This window comes from Peromyscus californicus, unplaced genomic scaffold (genome assembly GCF_007827085.1).
Source record: "Peromyscus californicus insignis strain IS unplaced genomic scaffold, ASM782708v3 Scaffold_13__1_contigs__length_99412109, whole genome shotgun sequence".
Taxonomy (NCBI): Eukaryota; Metazoa; Chordata; class Mammalia; order Rodentia; family Cricetidae; genus Peromyscus; species Peromyscus californicus.
In genome coordinates this window covers 60,457,725-60,476,467 of record NW_026294424.1, presented here as the reverse complement: position 1 = coordinate 60,476,467, position 18,743 = coordinate 60,457,725, and the positions used below count along the sequence as shown (strand labels likewise).

Genomic DNA, 18,743 nt, shown 5'->3' with positions numbered 1-18,743 from the left:
CCACAGCCTCAGCCACAGACACCTGCATTCAAGTGCACAAACCCATGCCTACACATAATGAATAATTAAAAATAATGAAATGCTGGGGCTGGAGAGATGGCTCAGTGGTTAAGAGCGCTGGCTGCTCTTCCAGGGGTCCTGAGTTCAATTCCCAGCAACCACATGGTGGCTCAAAACCATCCGTAATGAGATCTGGTGCCCTCTTCTGGCCAGCAAGCATACATATAGGCAGAACGCTATATACATAATAAATAAATAAATCTTTAAAAAAAATAATAAAATGCATCTTCTAAAAAAACTGAATCAAAAGAGAACATGTCGCTGAAGTCAATGAAAACACTCAGAAAATATATGCTCAAAACAAAAATAAATAAGCAAATATTAAAATGTAATTAATACATCAGAAGAAAGTAAAATTTATCATGACACTATGAAAAAGTCAAAAGAGGAGCATAGGCCTGAATTTATTTATTTATTTATTTTTAATATTTTTGGTTTTTCGAGACAGGGTTTCTCTGTGTAGCTTTGCGCCTTTCCTGGAACTCTGTAGCCCAGGCTGGCCTCGAACTCACAGAGATCCACCTGCCTCTGCCTCCCAAGTGCTGGGATTAAAGGCAGGCGCCACCACCGCCCGGCATTTTTTTTTTTTTTAAATAGCTCATTTATCTCAATTAGTGCCACCCACAACAATAACAACAAAACCTCAGAGATATGATGTCAAAACTCCAGAGACCTCTAAAAGTTGAAAAAAAAATCTAAAAATCATTTTAGAAGTAAAGTCTAAAAAGGAACACAAAATCAACTAACCGTCACAAGTTGCCCTTGGAGAAATCAAAAGGAAGAAAAAGTTCAAAGTCAAAATGAGATGAAGAAATAAAAATTTGGAAAAAGTGACACATACGGAAACAGGCAAAGAAGGTCCAATGTGCAGGTAAGAGCGGGCAAGCCACCCCCCAGCTAGTCTAGTGGACATAATGCTGTTTCTGTGTCCTTACTATAAATACTTGGAGTTTCCTCTCCCAGAGCGTTGTTATGCACAGTAGAAATGGCAGCATGCTGTGAATGAGCACCGTAGAAGAGGCTAATGCAGTCTCTAAGGATCAAGCCAGCCCCATGGAACCTAGGGAGGGCTTGACTCGCAGATAAATCTTGTTTCACAGAGCATCATCTCTCTCCTAGATCAACTCGGGTTTAATCCCGGCAGCTCTTCGTATATAATCGTATTTTGTTGCTCAGGGTGTAATTAGTATGTCACTGTCTCTCTCTCCTTCACATTGTGGATGAAAGCCTTTTAACATTCAGTTGCTCACACAATCACCAGCATCTTCAGATATTCAGTGAATCTTCGAGGAGTCTGCCCTGCTCGCTGTGTGTAAGTCGGCCACAGGTGCAGCCTGCAGATCTCATCTGTGCAATGTGTCCCCACATGTCCTCTGTTTAGCCAGCCTACGCTGATATAATGTGGTCTTGACCAAGAGGACTCAGCCACCCTACCAGAATCTCTCACATGCTTCCAGCAGGCCAGCCTATGCATGTTCTTGTGAGGGGAGCAGAGATCTTGGGGACTGGAAATGGGTCCGCCCGCTATGGTGAGCTCCTGTGTTCTCCCATTTGGACAGTTAACCAAAACAAGTCTCATAGCTGAGGACAGAGCCAGTGGAGAATGTCTGCATAGTGAGAACAGGGGGCAGAGGTCCAGGAACCTAGTGATGGGCATGCCAATGCAGTCCGTTGGCCATAACCACCCAGCGGTGCATTTGGAACCAGCACTTATTTGAAGCATTAAACGTTGCCGTTATTTGTAAACCATGAGTATAATGCCTTGGAAATACAAAAAGTGGGCATCAGGTACATGAATGAAGGAAGCGTAGTTGTTCCACTTCCTCTTAAAAAGTTCTGGTGCACAGTTACAGAAGAAACCTTAAGTGGAAAAGAAACCATGTTTAATGATCTGTATTGAGTATTTCTTTTCCAGTTGTTGGTGTTTGACCTAGAGCAGCGTTTTAGACAGCAGCCTTCTGCAGGGCTGTGTGTAGACAGCTGTCTCCTCCAGGGCTGTGTGTAGACAGCTGTCTCTCCAGGGCTGTGTGTAGACAGCTATCTCTCCAGGACTGTGTGTAGACAGCTGTCTCCTCCAGGACTGTGTGTAGACAGCTGTCTTCTGCAGGACTGTGTGTAGACAGCTGCCTTCTGCAGGGCTGTGTGTAGACAGCTGTCTTCTGCAGGACTGTGTGTAGACAGCTGTCTTCTGCAGGACTGTGTGTAGACAGCTGTCTCTCCAGGGCTGTGTGTAGACAGCTGTCTCCTCCAGGGCTGTGTGTAGCCAGCTGTCTTCTCCAGGGCTGTGTGTAGACAGCTGTCTCTCCAGGACTGTGTGTAGACAGCTGTCTCCTCCAGGACTGTGTGTAGACAGCTGTCTTCTGCAGGACTGTGTGTAGACAGCTGTCTTCTGCAGGACTGTGTGTAGACAGCTGTCTCTCCAGGGCTGTGTGTAGACAGCTGTCTCCTCCAGGGCTGTGGGTAGCCAGCTGTCTCCTCCAGGACTGTGTGTAGACAGCTGTCTCTCCAGGGCTGTGTGTAGACAGCTGTCTCTCCAGGGCTGTGTGTAGACAGCTGTCTCTCCAGGGCTGTGTGTAGACAGCTGTCTCTCCAGGGCTGTGTGTAGACAGCTGTCTTCTGCAGGACTGTGTGTAGCCAGCTGCCTTCTCCAGGGCTGTGTGTAGCATTCTTTGTTGATGTTGCTCTTAGGCATGGTTTTAAACTCTCTCGGACAAGACCAAATGAGGAAGATACAGAACCAGCATCTACATCCTTAAGGGTTTTGTGTAAGGCATGAAAATCAGAGGTACGATCAGTCCCCATACCTTCGTCAGGAGAGCTGCATTTTCACTCTGTTTTTAAGTTAGTAAGTGGTCAATTTACAAAAAAAAAAAAAAAAAAACAGTGATTCTTAGGAAATATGCCAGGTGCCTAGGTATATAGATGGCAAAAAGCATATTACTAACTATGATTAATGTCCCTCCGAATAAGAAACTCAGGTCTGTTTCCAGACAGTCCAGCATTATATGTGAATTCAGGGTGTACACCTTTACTCTCTTCCCTGGAGAATTTTTTTTTTTTAAGTTGGAATAAAATTCTGCATGTACCTATGCTTATTGTGTGCTTTTCATTATGTGCACGTTACAAATTAAACATGCACCAGTGGCCTGATTCACAGTGTGTGTTGTACTCAACATGGAGGTTAAAGTTGAGTTCTGCTCCTTTTCCGGTTTTAGAAGCTACCCCCAGTCAGATGAAATTTCATGTGCTTCCTCTCAGTCGTATTGTCTGGTTTTCCCAAACTGCAAAGTAAGGGGGCTCAGTTGTGCTCGGCAGCCATTGTTTTCATTTGCCTGTGTTAAAGAGGTTAAACATCAGCTCCAACCTGGAAAATGTGGCAAGAATTATCAGACAGCGTTTATTAATTCAAGTGGAGACATCTTCGTGCAAAACGTCCCCGTGAGTGTGGTGTTCAGGGGTGAACAGGTGCATGTCGTGGTAGCAGCTCCTGACCTCCTTTGGTATGACCTCTGCCAGGCTTTCCAACGGTGTGCCTTTGCTTCTCCGTCTGTAGTATTGACGGCGTCACAGGACCTCTTGTGTACGTCTGTTGGAGATAAGAAATAGGATCATCCTTCTAAGGCGCTCACTTGGCATGGGGCCTGACACATGGTAAGTGTCCTGTCAGTGTCAGATGAGTGCCGAGTGCTGGTACCCTGCTCACTTGATGTAGCTGCTCCATTTTAGAGACCTTGAAATTGAGATGTAGCTCTTAGGGGAAAGTAATGAAAAGCCTGGAGATTGGATTAGTAGATAGATAGCCCAGTATCAGACATAGAAAGGTTTAATCCTGGCATACGGTGTCTAAAAGTATTTCACAACTACCATAAGCTTGCACATTTTTAAGGTCTGTTGTACATTGATAGTTTTTTGACAGACCATCTCTTCTTGCTCGACAGCATAAGATGATGATTATTTCAATGATGTCAGAAGAAATTTTTTCCATTAAAAATTGAGCTCACTTCACTATTTGTGAACACTTTCACAAAAACTTAGGACAGGACAGAGGAAGAAGGTAGAGGATGTGGACCCACTGAAGTTTATAGGGTGCTTATGATGGGTATACAGAGCTCTCCAGAACACTTGGATTTTCCTTAGAAGGAGAACAGCCTGCTTGAGAAGAAGACAGATCACGTATGTATAAGATGTGGGCAACAGAGTGGCAGCTGTCATTCATGAGTACTTAGAATGTGCTAGTTACTGAAGCAAGCGGACAAGCAGCCTGCGATTGCCCATTTGATCCTAGAGTAACTGTTAGATTGATGATGATAATCACAGGATGCACTTGAAGACATTTGAACCCCCTGACAAACGTAAGGCATTGCTTCTCATCATAAAGGACCCAGGTGTCAAGTTAGAACTCAGGGCTGAGATCCTGATTTTCAAAGTGGAGAATCTGAGGTGTGGATGGCCTCCTTAGAAGGTAGAGAAGGGGACTCATTGCTCAGTTTTTGTTGCCGTTTTGTGGAGAGCTGGAATGGTCATGATATGTCCACACACATAATGTTCACACAGTGTCCAGGACTACCCTGTACTCCAGAACACTTCCACATACTCACCCTTTCAGGTAAACCAGTGTATATTTATAGTTACCCATGCCTAGAAGTTCTAAACATAAGTTATTGCTTACCATCTCAATATGAACCAGAGATTCCAGGAATAAAACTTCTAAATGAAAGATAATAGTACTGAATCATTTGGGGACTTTTCTAAGAATTGATTAGCATTTTCAAGTCAGTGTTGATGACTGCAGTGTGTATCATCCTATCTGAATGGCCAGAAGAGTACACAGCCCTGTCAGTCTGTGTGAATAGCGGTGGTAAGAACAGTGATTCTGCATGTAGGTGAGCCCCTGGTGGCTCTTCATTGTGACCCTTGGTGTTCTCGTGCCTGATAAATTGTCCTTTGTGATGCATCCCAACTTTACTTTTTCCACTTTTAAAACACTAAGTTATCTACGAGTTTCACTTCAAGAAAGTAAAGGATTCCTTTTAAAGTCTTATGTCATAGTCAGGGAGCTATGTGGGATCCCTTAAGATTGTACTGAAAGTGTTTTTAGGAAGGCAGGTACTCGAAGTTAGTAAAGGATTTGAGATTGTCAGTGGTCTAAAGAACTTCATTCCTGAGGGTTGGGGGAGGGGTAAGGTTATGAGTGAGATGAAGGATTCGGGGGAGGCCTAGAGAGAGGTTGTGGAAGTGTGTGGAGTGTTCCTCCGTGTGTTACTGCAATGTTATACTAGAGTTACAAAGAAAAAGAATTTAGCTTATAGTTTTAGAGGTTGTGGCTGTGGTTCCTGCCCTCCATTCTTTTGAGAACTTCATCACAGCTGTAGTTTCGATCTAGAATGTTCCCTAAAGGCCACATGCTGAGGGCTTGGTGCTATTGGAAGGTAGGGGTCCTCTTGGAAGGGAGAGCTTAGGAGATTTTAGTTCATTCGTTTTTGTGTTCTCAAAGGGGGTTGTAGAACTCCAGTCTCTTCTTTACTGTCTTCATCCTTGACATAAAGTGAGCAGCTTTACTCCACTATACACATCAGCCCTGCTATCTTGCCTTGCCCCAAAGCATGGGGCAAACCGACTATGGAGCAAAACCTCCAAAACTGTGAGCCAAAACAAGTCTTTCTTGTTTATAAGTTAAATGTCTCAAGTATTTTGTTATAGTAACAGAAAACTAACAAAACCACATCCCAGTGGCTAGCAGTGGAAGTAACCAAGCGATTCAATTTTTTAAGAGAGACAGAACTGGTCAGGGGCCAAATTCAGGCTTTTATGATAACCCTCTTGCTAGAACTACCAAGGGCTTATAGGATATTGTCTTAAAATTTCTAGTGCTATGATTAAACACCATGACCAAAAGCAACTGGAGAAGGAAAGGGCTTATTTAATCTTAAAATTCTCAGGTCATACTCCATCACTGAGGGAAGTCAGGACAGAAACTCAAGGCAGAAATATGGAGTTAGGAACTGAAGCAGAGACCATGGAGGAGTGCTGTAGCTAGAGTTTTCCTGCCTGGCCCACAGTCAGGACAAATCTCTATCACCCACCAGTCCCACAGCCACTCAAACCCGACCAAGTAAACACAGAGACTTGTATTGCTTACAAACTGTATGGCCGTGGCAGGCTTCTTGCTAACTGTTCTTACAGCTTAAATTAATCCATTTCCATTAATCTATATCTTGCCACATGGCTCGTGGTTTACCGGCATCTTCACATGCTCTTTGTCATCATGGCGGCTGGCAGTGTCTCTCTGACTCAGCCTTCCACTTCCCAGCTTTATTCTCCTCCTTGTCCCGCCTACACTTCCTGCCTAGCCAATGGCCAATCAGTGTTTTATTTATTGACTAATCAGCAACACACTTGACATACAGACCATCCTACAGCACTTCCCCCCCCCTTTTTTTCAAAAAGGAAGGTTTTAACCTTAACAAAGTAAAATTACATATAATTTGGGAGTTTGGGCATAGCTTCTCTTACTACTTCCTGCTGGAGGGGGGCGCTGTATCTTATGGGGACACAAAGAAAATTTTAGGATCATGGAGTAGTCCATGAGGCTGTATTGTCTGAGCCAGTTGCCTTGAAACCATTCTGGATGTTGGATCATCTGGGCCATGGTGTCATCGGAGAACTTTCAGGGAGTCTTGGCTGGTCAAACCTGATGTATCTTAATCTGGAACAAATCCATAGCCTTTGGCTTTCTGTGGGAACAAAAGCAGTGTCTCCTTTCCAAAGCAACACATCCTTACATCCAAATTTTGAAGTCAAGGTATCTTTAAAATATACATATTGGTTTAACTCAGCTTCCTTTACAATCAAATATCTCTCTTCTGTTAAGAATCCCAAAGACAACACAATCCAGATTCTTTGTGGGATATCCATCTTTACATGGCTTATTTTTCATATTAATATTACTGTCTCTTTAAAGACTTTATTTTTTAAAACTATGTATTTGTTTATATAACTTTATATATCACCTTTTTTTGTCTCTTTCAAGCCTACGAATATTTTACATACATTGTAAACTATTACATCTGAATCTGTCTTATTGTGAATCTATTGCTTTAAACTGCAGCAGCTGTGACTGCTGGCTCCGCCCACCTCAGCTTCCCAACATGGTGGTGGTACGTTTTCCACCAGCTCTGGGAGCTATCGTGGGTCTATGCTTTTATCCAAGCAGTGTGTAGCCCAGAAACCTCTTTTTTTGTTTTGTGCTAGCAAAGGCTAAATCCACCAGGCAGCTTAATGTGCCACTTGCAGAGGCCTCATTCCCGCCATACTGCAGGTCGAGCGCACACGCTAGGAACCCACCAGTAGCTCAAACCGGCAGCTGCCGCTCATTTGAGAGAGACAATTAGGAAGCTGTTTTTTAGCTCCGTTTTAGAATCTTTTTTCCTCAGTTTTTAGGTGGAAACTCTTGCCCCATGTTGGGCACCAAATGTAGATGTAACCAACCTTCTTATTAAATAAGAAACACAGAACCAATGCAAAGAAGAAAGCCAAGAGGTCAGAGCTAAGAGCTAAAACCTTACCCTTCCTCCTGCGGTGGTCCTACCTCTCCGAACCAGAGCTACCCCTGTGTTAAAGTCTTTATATAGAGTTCCTGTCCTGCCTTCTCATTGGTTGTAAACCCTACCACATGACCGCCTCCTCACGGCCTGTCTGTATAGGCCTCCAGGTTTTCCATGATTGGTATTGAGATTAAAGGCATGTGTATCCAATAATGGCTGTATCCCTGAACACACAGAGACTTACCCAGCTCTGCCTACCAAGTGCTGGGATTACAAGCGTATGCCACCACTACCCTGCTTTCCTATGACTTGCTAATAGCTCTGACCCCCAGGCAACTTTATTTATTAACATACAAATAACATTTTAATACAAATAAAATATCACCATAGAGTGCTGCTTATTAGCTTGCTCCTCATGGCTTGCTCAACCTGCTTTCTTATATACCTCCCAGGACCATTTGCCTAGGGTTGGCACTGCCCATAGTGAGCTGGGCCCTCCCACATCTATTATTAATCAAGAAAATGCCCTACAGACCTGCCTCTAGGCCAGTGTTATGGAGTCAGTTTCTCCATTGAGATTCCATCTTTCCAAATGACTCTAGTTTGTGTCAAATTAATAAACAAAAAAAAAACTAACCAGAACAGAGAAATACATCATACCTTCAACAGCCTAAGGAACTCCCAGTAGGTTCCATTTCCCGAAGGATCTACCACCTCCCAGCACTTCCAACCTGAGGATCAAGGCTTTGATGGATACTTGGGGAACACAGTTTATATCCAAACCATAGGAAGGTTTGCAGTGAGCGAATACTTTACTGTACAGGACAGGAAATAGATGAGTCCAGAGGGAAGAATGATCAGATCTGTTTGCTTGTATTTGTGGGGGAAACTGGTAGACTTTGTTCCTTCCTGCCTTCCTTCCTTCCTTTTCTTTCTCCTCTCTCTCTCTCTCTCTCTCTCTCTCTCTCTCTCTCTCTCTCTCCTTCCTTCCCCCCTCCCTCTCTCCCTCCCTCCCTCCTCCCCTCTTCCCTTCTTCTGATACAGGTTTCTCTGTGTAGCCTTGGCTGTCCTGGAACTCGATCTGCAGTCTGTAGACCAGGCTGGCCTTGAACGAACTCCCAAGTGCTGGGATTAAAGGCGTGCCACCACTATGCTCCTCACACACACACTGAATTCTTTCATTTTTTTTATTCAATGTTTCATTTCTCTTGTGAGTCATTTAAAAGTACAAACTACTTTGTACTGAACATTAATGTAGTTGAGTCATTCATTTGTTCATTCAGTCATTCACCAATGTGCTTGTGTAATAGTGCTTTATGATCTCTGTGGCCGGCTCTTTTTGTGATTCTATTGGCTTTAACTTAGTTAGCATCAACTCCACAATGCTGTTGCTAAATTGCTTGACCTCAGTGCCTTTATGCTTCATCCCAGAGTCACAGTCACAACCTTTGTGTGTATGTGTGTGTGTGTGGTGTTGTTGTTGTTTGCATGTATGCACATGCATGGGAAGCCCAGAGGGCAACTTCAGTGATGTTCATCAGGAGCTGTCCTTTTTTTTTTTTTTTTAAGTGATAGGCCTGAGGCTCTCTCATTAGGCTTGGCTGGCTAGCCAACAAGCCCCAGAGATCCTCCTGTCTCTGCCTCTCTAACGCTGGAATTACAAGCACATACCGCCATGCCTGGTGCTGGAGATAAGAACCCAGGTCCTCATGTTGACTGAGCCATCTCCCCAGCTCCCACAACTGTATTCTTAATGCAAAACTGGGAGTGGTTTGGTACTAATCCCTAGGATTTTTTTTCACCTCAGTATGATTTTTATGGAAAGCTGGGTACCTGCAGTGAATGCTGGCCAAATCCATCACATTACCGCTGAGGTGGCATTTCTGCCAGTCTGTATTTTTAATATTGTGATTAATGTTTTCTACAAAAGAAATGTCACGTAGCCCACATAGGTCTTTTGAAATCCCCGGTACCCATTAAAATAAAAGTGAAGGTAAACAGTTTCCTGTAAGTCGGCGTGTTCTACACTCAGCAGCCCTGAACTCAGCTGTAAGCCACTGATCAGAAGTACTCAATTTGTGTTTAGATTTTATAAGATGTATTTGAAAAAGTAGACTCAGCTATACATGAAGTCACAAACTTAATTAACTATTTCCCACTGGGGGACAGATATCAACTTATGAAATTATACCTAAATTAATTACAGTTGAATCAAGTTGAAAATTCAATTCTTAAGTTGTACTGGCCACGCTTTAAGTGTGGACTAGGTCTGTGTTGCTGCCAGTGGCTTCCCTGTTTCACAATACAGTGGTAGAGTGTTCTTAAAGCCACACACCTAGGTAGTGTGCCTGCGTCCTGCCTTTGTATTCTCTCAAGCTGCCATCGAAGACGAATCGGTCTGTGTTATCAAAGCTTTCAGAAACCATGTGGTTAGTTAGTTCATTCACTGCCTCAGTTAGTTCCTTCTCTGTCGCTGTGGTATGACACCATGACCAAAGCAGCTTATAGAAGAAAGAGTTTATTGGGGGCTCAGAGTTTCAGAGGGTGAGTCTAGGACTGTCATGGCAGGGAACGTGGCAACAGGCAGGCAGGCATGCAGAGCGCTGGAGCAGTAGCTGAGAGCTTACATCTGACCCACAAGCATGAAGCAGAGAGAGAGCTAGAGAGCTAACTGGGAACAGGGTGGGCTTTTTAAGCCTCAGTGTTTGCCCCCAGTAGTGCACCTCCTCCAACAAGGCCACACCTCCTAATCCTTCACCAACAGTTCCACCAACCGGAGGCCAAGTATTCAAATATATGCATGTACGGGGACCATTCTCTTTCAAACCACCACATTACTAAGGAAAAATAGTTTATATATTATGTTTCAGCTTCGAGGCCAAGGTATATATTGTTTCAGCTTCAAGGCTAGGGGATGTCTTGTTGAGAGTAGGGATGGATAAATATTTTCTCACCTAAATCCTGTTGCTGCCTCACACTGCATCTTAAACTTCACTATCGTGAGGGTCCTGTCTGGCACCTCTTCTTTCCTGCATTATGTCTCACAGCTGGGTTCTTTGCCTCCAGAACACACACTTCCTGGCTTGAGAACTTAATACCCCTTTCCCTATGAGTCTGCATGCTCTGTGAGAGAAAGAAGTATTTTTATTCTCTAGAGGATCTCCTGATGTATATATAATGTATGGCACAGACAAAGGTGTAATGTGTAATGGGTAACATACAGTTACCAGCACAGGACAAGTAGGGGATATGTCATAGGTAGTGATAGAAATAATGGCACAGGGCAAGCAGCAACTATATCCTAATCGTATACGGTCACAGTGTGGGGCAGGTTCAGAACATGTAATAGATGCTATGTAGCTAATAGCAGTGACTAGAAGAGGATCTGATTTTTTTTTAACCTATATTAGAAGATAGAGTTTTGTGCAGGTCAAGGGAACAGAACTATTTTAGGGATTCTGTACAATAAAAGTATACAGGAAACACTCATGCCAGTAAGGATCTTCTTCTTGGCTTCCTGTGTTGCTTTATCTGTGTTCATTTTCCAGAAATGTCTATCACTTTATCTCTGTCTGTGTGTGACATATAAGGCACACTGAAGACAAAGAAATGAGGTGTATTGTGAAGTGCTAAATGTCCAGCCCAAAGACAAATGGGTGCAGAGAGGCATCTCCTGGTGTTTCAGGACAACCAAACAAACCCACCCCTTCAATTATAGCGGAGTAATGAGCCTACTCCACAGCATGTGGAAACATAATTAGAAATGTACTGGAGGCCAGCGGACCAGGTGTCAGGTCATTATCTGAATCATAAAGTTGGAAGTTATGCCCATTAAAGGTTACTAGTTTGGAAAAGGTTAGACTAGGAAGCAAGAGTCTTAGGAAATAAGAATTTTTCCAGTTCGAAGGATACTTTAGAACACCTCCAGCATCTGGCTTTTTCTTGTAATTTTTCATGGAAGGGTACTGTGTATGAGGACACAGCTCACGAGGGCACGGCTTGATGAATTTCTCCATCGGCCCAGAGTGCTTTATCACCTTGACCAGCATCCCCAGGGCCACTCTATGGCTACTTCCTCTTCCTCTCCCAACCCCTGCACCCCATCTTGACACACTGGAGTGTTTCCTGTTTGGGTACTTAATATGATGGATCATGCAGTCCCACTCTTAACCCAGCGTAATGGGCATTCATCCCAAGTGACAGTCCTCATGATGGACTCCTGAGAACAAACCCTGTTTTCAGATTTCCCTGTGACACAGCTTAAGTTGGTAGAGGCAACTGACTTCTGGTTCTTTGTTTTTTTCTTTAGGAAGTGTGTGTGTGTGTATGTGTGTGTGTGTGTGTGTGTGTGTGTGTGTGTGTGTGTGTGTGTGTGTGTGTAGGCTGGTGGCTTGTTTTATGAGGCAGGGTCTCTCATTAGGGACTGAGGCTTGCTAATTCGGCTAGGCTGGCTGCTGGTCAGGCTTCTTTTGTTTCCACCCCACAGTACAGAGATTTAAAGCATACACCATCAGGCCTGACTTATTTTCCTTTTCCTTTCTATGGGTTTAGAATATCCAGGCAGATTCTCATGCTTTTATGACAAGTACTTTGCTTACTGAACTTTCTCCTTAGCCCTTCTTTAGGAACACTTCCATGAAAACATGTTTGTGTGAATGTGTGTCTGCCTGTCCGCACTTATGTATATATGCTTTAAGAGGTTTTACTCAAATTAGAGTTTGAGGAGATGGATCAGTGGATAATGTGCTTGCTGTGCGAGCGTGATGACCTGAGTTGAGGTTCCAAGCACCTATATAAAAGCCGGACGCGGCTGCACATGTCTATAACCCTAGCATTAGCAGCTGGTTGGTGGGGAGGCGGTAGTAGATGAGGTAGAGGTGAGCAGAAGTGTAGGCCAGTTGTTGAGCTCTGTGTTCATTGAGAGAGGAGACTCTGTCTCAAAAGGTAAGGTGGATAGCAATAGTGGAGGGCAACCTCTTTCTGCCCCCACTGTAATGTGAGAAATATAAATAAAGTTTTATTCGTTACACTGTGCCATGGTGTACATAATATTCATTTCTTATTTATTTATTTATTTATTTATTTGTTTGTTTGTTTGTTTGTTTATTTATTTATTTATTTTGGAGCTGAGGACCAAACCCAGGGCCTTGTGCTTGCTAGGCAAGCGCTCTACCACTGAGCTAAATCCCCAACCCCCATAATATTCATTTCTTAGTGATATGTCTTAATGTGCTTTTCTTATTTGTACCCCAAGACCCACTACGTCTCCCCATTGGCATCATGTGGCTCTGTTGAGATGTAGGTGTCTCTCAATGCAATGAGCCAGCTGCTTACCTAAGAACAGTGTGATGGATTTACTGGATGTCCATGGCCATTGAACAGTAGAGTCCATGTGAGATACCTATCAAATACATTCTTAGAAGTGGAGTTGCCCAGCAGTGGGGTCCACCCATCAAAAATTTTCTCATGTTTGTAAGTAGCCTCCCAAAAAGTTTGGTGACTTTTAATCCAGCCAGGAAGATTGATATTTCCTTTTTTGTTTTTTGAAACAGGGTTTCTCTGTGTAGTCCTGGCTGTCCTGGAACTCACTCTGTAGACCAGGCTGGCCTCGAACTCAAGAGATTCACCTGCCTCTGCCTCTGCCTTCCGAGTGCTGGGATTAAAGGCGTGCGCCACCACCGCCCGGCTGTTGACATTTCTTGTTCCCAGTGTCCCTGCCTTGCTTTCTGCCTTGTCCAGGTTTTCAGTCTTTGTGGTCTGACCTAGCAAGAGTCACTGTCATTTCGGGTTACATTTGTTGCCTTTAGACAGATGTTCTTGTGTGTAGTGGACATCATCCCCATCCTTTGCTCCCTTTTCTGCTGACTTGTTCATATTTTTCTTTATGATTTCAAGGAGCCCTTTCGATAGGTAACCCTCTTCTAATGGTAATTTTATCCCCCCAGGTCTTTAAAAAAAATTACCATGATTGTTGCCACTTTTTGTTTTCTTTCAATCAGGTTTTAATTTTTAAAGACAAAGTTCACTAATTTTTTTTTTTTTCCGTAGTGGCTTCTGCTTTGTGTGTGTGTTTAGCAAGGAAAAGCATTGGGAGCTTGAGACAGACAGACATGCCTGGAGTGGGCAGAGATTTTAATGTGGAAAGTGCGGTTATGTGGCAGTTGAAATTCAAGTGAGAAGTGGTGTGAGCTGTTATAAATCATAAACATTTACACGTAATCTACCAATTCATTCATTCATTCATTCATTCATTCATTTATTTATAAAATTTACACGTAATCTACCAATTCATTCATTCATTCATTCATTCATTCATTCATTCATTCATTCATTTATTTATTTATTTATTTATTTGTTTGTTTGTTTGTTTGAGGCAGGGTTTCTCTGTGTAGTTTTGGTGCCTGTCCTGGATCTCACGCTGTAGACCAGGGCCTTGAACTCACAGAGATCCACCTGGCTCTGCCTCCTAAGTGCTGGGATTAAAGGCGTGTGCCACCACTGCCTACCCAATTTTTTTTTTAATTTGACCCATATTTGGCGGGATTTTTAGTTCAGTGCCTATTTCCTTTTATGCTTTGTTATTTGAGGTTCTAACTTCTCAAATGCTTTTTTGTTTTTCAATTTTAGATTGCAAATTATAACCGATTCCCGACACCGTTGCTGACGCCCAGAGATCCATGTCAGAAGTACTTCCAGGTCAGATATGATTTTACTTACTTCAATACTCAGGAACAGCTGAACGTCAAAGCTTAATAACATATAGGATGGTTATTTTAATGTTTAATTTAAATTCATATTTGCTAAAATAGCATTTTAAAATTTTCATTATTCTTTATACTATAATAGAAAAAGTAAGTATTTAAAAAATAAGAAGTCATTTGAACTTAACCGCATGTGTGTTACTGTTCATCACCGACGTCATATAAAAAAATTGCAGTTGACTATGGCTCAGTTTTCACCACCTGGCCTTGTATGTCATAGCCTGTGAACTGTTGATCTGTGGCAGAGAAGGTGTCGCTGCTGAGTCTTTGTAAACAGCATCTCCTGCCATGGGATTTGTCAAGACAAGAGTTCCCCACTTCCGCATTCTCCTTGGCCCTACCTAATTCTGATTAATTCCAGGCCTGAAGGAGACGGCCTCGATTTTATTGCATGTCCCTCTCTTTATGTCATGGCAGATGCTAGTCTGCACACCACAGTATGGTGTGGGATTTAATTACTGACCTCGGGGTAATATAAGGAAAAAGCAATTGTGGTAACTCTTTGAGATAAACTCTGTAAGTGGCAAACCGTGTGTAGCTTCTCTGTTTCCCTGGACAGGGACCACTTCTGAGGTTTTTATACCTGTTAGACTTAACCATGGGTCAGTGTCTTTAAATTCTGAAGTTAACCTTATCATTAGATTGTCTCAAATTTACCTAGAACTCTGTGTATTACATTTTTCCACAAAGAGGTTTAAAAAAAATTACAACTGAATACTGAACTTGATATTAGTATATGAAGGGCAAAAAATTTACTTATTTTTTTAAGATTTATTTGTTTTTACTTCATGTGTATGTGCTTTTTGCTTGCATGTACGTATGTATACCACATATGTGCCTGGTGCCTGCAGAGGTCAGAAGACGGTGTTGGAATCCTTGGAACTAGAATTACAGATGGCTATGAGCCACCATGTGGATGCTTGGAATAGAACACAGGTCCTTTGCAAGAACAGCAAGTGCTCTTAACTCTGAGCCCCCTCTCCAGCCCCAAGAAACCCACATTTACTAAGGGGAAAGGAAAAAAAATCAGTAGGGAAAAATGTGATAAACCTAAGCTCATGCAGGATAGTCAGAGGTTTAAAACTGACTCTTAGAAGTCCCTAATTATGCTGTGATTGTTTAAAGAGGGAGTAGATTTTTGAATAAATATGTACTTAAATATGTTTGTTAATTTTAGAAACTCAAAGCAAATATGTCCTTTAAAAAGACATTTTAAGTCAATGGGATTGTTGACACTCCCCAGTGGATGCAGAGGAGGGAGGGTCATGTGCACCCACCTGGGGTTCCACCACCCACACCCTGCTGCCCTTCATACATGTGGTATCAGAAGGTGCTTGAGCAGATAGGAGGGTGGAAAGTGAACTGAGGTCAGGGCTCTATGATATAAGCTATTATATTGTGACCTATGATGGGGTAGGACTTCTCAGAGATGCAGCTGTCTTAGAATTACACACATTCCTGTGAGTAATCCCTCCCCATGTTCCTGTAAATATGTCTAGCAAACCCACCAGTTCACTAAGTAAATAACGCACAGGTAAACTGTACACTGTAAGTACCAAGGATAATTCCTTTTAGGAATCCTTTCTGTTAATGTAGTAGGATCAAAACAATGAAAGAACGAGGCCAGCAAATATGCAAAGTCATGTGCTTCCATCTAAATGGAGGGAGAACAGTCAGGCACTTCCTAGAACCTGTCTTCTGTTGCGGTATTCTATGATTCAGCTCTACCCATCCTCTCTGAAGATATTCAAGTTGCTTTATACCTTGGTGGCTGCATAAATGCCTTAGTTATTACCCTATTGCTGTGAAGAGACACCATGACCACAGCAATTCTTATAAAAAAGAAAGCATTTAACTGGGACTGGCCTGCAGTTCAGAGGTTTAGTCCACTGTCATCTTGGTGGGGAGCATGGTGGTACACAGACAGACATGGTTCTTGAAAAGTAGCTGAGAGTTCTGCCCAGATCCACAGGCAGCAGGAAGAGACAGAGCCACTGGACCTGACTTGGGCTTTGAAACCTGAAATTCCACCCCAGTGACACACTTCCTTCAACCAGGCCACACCTCCTAAACCTTCTCAAGTAGTGCCGCTCCCCAGTGACTAAGCATTCAAATATCTGAGCCTGTAGGGGCCATTCTTATTCAAACCACCACAATAAGGTACAGAAACAGTTATCAAGCTTAATTTTAAAAGAAAGCTAATACTGCCAGGTGATGCTGTGGCAGGTACCAAAATTTATAAGTAAGTGTCGTATTTCCATGGTGTATCTTGTTCTGAGTTCCCCTCTTGCCGGGCAGTGGTGGCGCACGCCTTTAATCCTAATACTCAGGAGGCAGAGCTAGGGGGAATCTCTGTGAGTTCAAGGCTAGCCTGGTCTGCAGAGCGAGATCCAGGACAGGCACCAACACTACACAGAGAAACCCTGTCTCAACCCCCCCCCAAAAAAAAAGAAGTTCCCCTCTCCACCCCCAGAAACTCACATGGCAACTGGTGAGTGGTGGACTGACCAGAACCTCAGATGAGGTGTGCCTTCAGTCCCATCTTCCAACTCCAGGGAGGTAGGACCACAGGGAACCCTTCTAAAGCAAGCAAGCCTTCCAGGTTTATGCGGTCATCTGTCTAGAAAATTCCTCTTTGTCCTTGAAGGTTGAGCTCAGGAGTGCCTTCTGAGCAGGTCTCAGTGCCCAACAAAGTGAAGGAATTTTCCCATTTCATAGATTTTTGCTGTTTGCTTTTTCTTAATGTTATTTCCCTTTTGGAATTGGCTTGAGAACCAGCTGATCAGTTGGTCAAGAAGGCGAGTAATGTTCCTTTCCGGTACGCCTTCCTTCTCCGTCCACATCAGTGTTCCCACGCTTGAGCACTGACTGTTCATCAGATGTGATCATGGAAGTCTAGAGGGTCGTTAAAAAAGAAATTCATCTCTGAAAGACACAGAGGCTTTCCCAAAGCATGGATGTAGCTTAAAAATAACAAGAGAGACGTATCCTTGGGTTAGGGATCAAATACGTCTGTATAATTTTCTGATTCTCACCAAGACGTACCTTACCATCCCGCTTTGTATTTTCCAAGTAGCTGCTCATCAAATCTGCCAGGTGTGATGTTTTCCTTCTTATCCACCAATGGCTTCCTGCCCGTTCCTCAAGCTAATTGAGCATTCCCTTCTTTGAGAAACCTTCCCTGAACTTCTGTATCCATCTCAAATACCATGTTTTGGTAAGACCCTTTGCCCACTTCAGACACGGTGAGTTTGTGTAATAACTTCCTCTCTCACTGTCCGAATCAGGTTGAGCTTTAAAAAAACACGTCATAGTCTTTTTACTAACTGACAAATGAAAGTTTCGTATGTTCGCTGTGTCTAATGTCCTGTTCATTTAGAATGTGTACACGTTGTTGAATGACTAGCCTGTGTCTCGAATCCCCCCAGTTCCCTGGCACTGTTGAACAGAGCCAGCCCTCAGGCAGTTAGGGTAAAAAGGACGCAGGAAACCCTCAGGCGGGTAAGGCTTGGGAGCTGAAACAGCGACCTCATGAACCCCAAGAATTAGCCTGTGAAGTTGCTCTCCCAGCTCTAGGAACTTCCATGGTCCTAACGCTGCGGTCTCCCAGATCCTGTGGCCCGAGTTGCCTTCCCCAACTGCAGCCTCTTTGTTCACAGAGTGCTGCTTATCGCCTCTGGCACATGGAGAGTTTGCTTTCGTGGATAATACCAGGAAACCGGCTTTATTTTGCCGCTCCTCCCCAAAAGGAAGAGGGTGAAAAATCTGAGTTTATTTCATTTCCTTTATACTTTGAGGTGTAGTTCAAAAGGTAGCATTCCTCCGGGGAAGAAGTTTTGCTATTAACTCCTCAGTGGGATTAAAATCCTGTGGCAGAAAAGGAGAGGGGTGCGGGGAGAAAGAAAGAAAAAGAAAAGTTTTCTTCAAATGTGGGGCAGACCTTGGGCCTCCTTGCCTATTTGTTAATCCATTTCTAACTGTATCGCATGTCATGGGAGAGAAAGCAGTCTGTTACTGAAGAAAAAGGAAGAAGACTAGAGGTCTCCAAAAAGAAAAGGAAAGGGCTGGGCAGTGGTGGCACACACCTTTAATCCCAGTACTCAAGAGGCAGAGGCAGGCAGATCTCTGTGAGTTCGAGGCCAGCCTGGGCTACCAAGTGAGTTCCAGGAAAGTCAGAGCTGTTACACAGAGAGACCCTGTCTCTAAAAACCAAATGAATGAATGAATGAATGAATGAATGAATGAATGAGGTCAGCCATTATTCACCAGTAGATCCCTGCCTTGGAGGAAGGCCTGCATGGCCATACCTGTGCTAGGGCCCTTGTCTCTGGGATTAAAGATGCTCTGGCTTACTTAGTCTTGCCAGGCTTTTATGCAA

At 43.3% G+C, this 18,743-nt stretch overlaps 1 protein-coding gene across 6 annotated transcripts in view; it reads left to right on the top strand.

Moving 5' to 3' along the window:
* Apbb2 (amyloid beta precursor protein binding family B member 2) overlaps nt 1–18,743 on the top strand; it is a 210,769-nt gene that overhangs the window by 24,326 nt on the left and 167,700 nt on the right. For all 6 annotated transcript variants that reach the window (XM_052735031.1, XM_052735030.1, XM_052735027.1 and 3 more), the window contains exon 2: nt 14,232–14,300. In XM_052735031.1, the coding sequence (XP_052590991.1) occupies nt 14,282–14,300 (19 nt within the window). In that variant the 5' untranslated portion in view covers nt 14,232–14,281. The remainder of the gene's footprint in view (nt 1–14,231; nt 14,301–18,743) is intronic.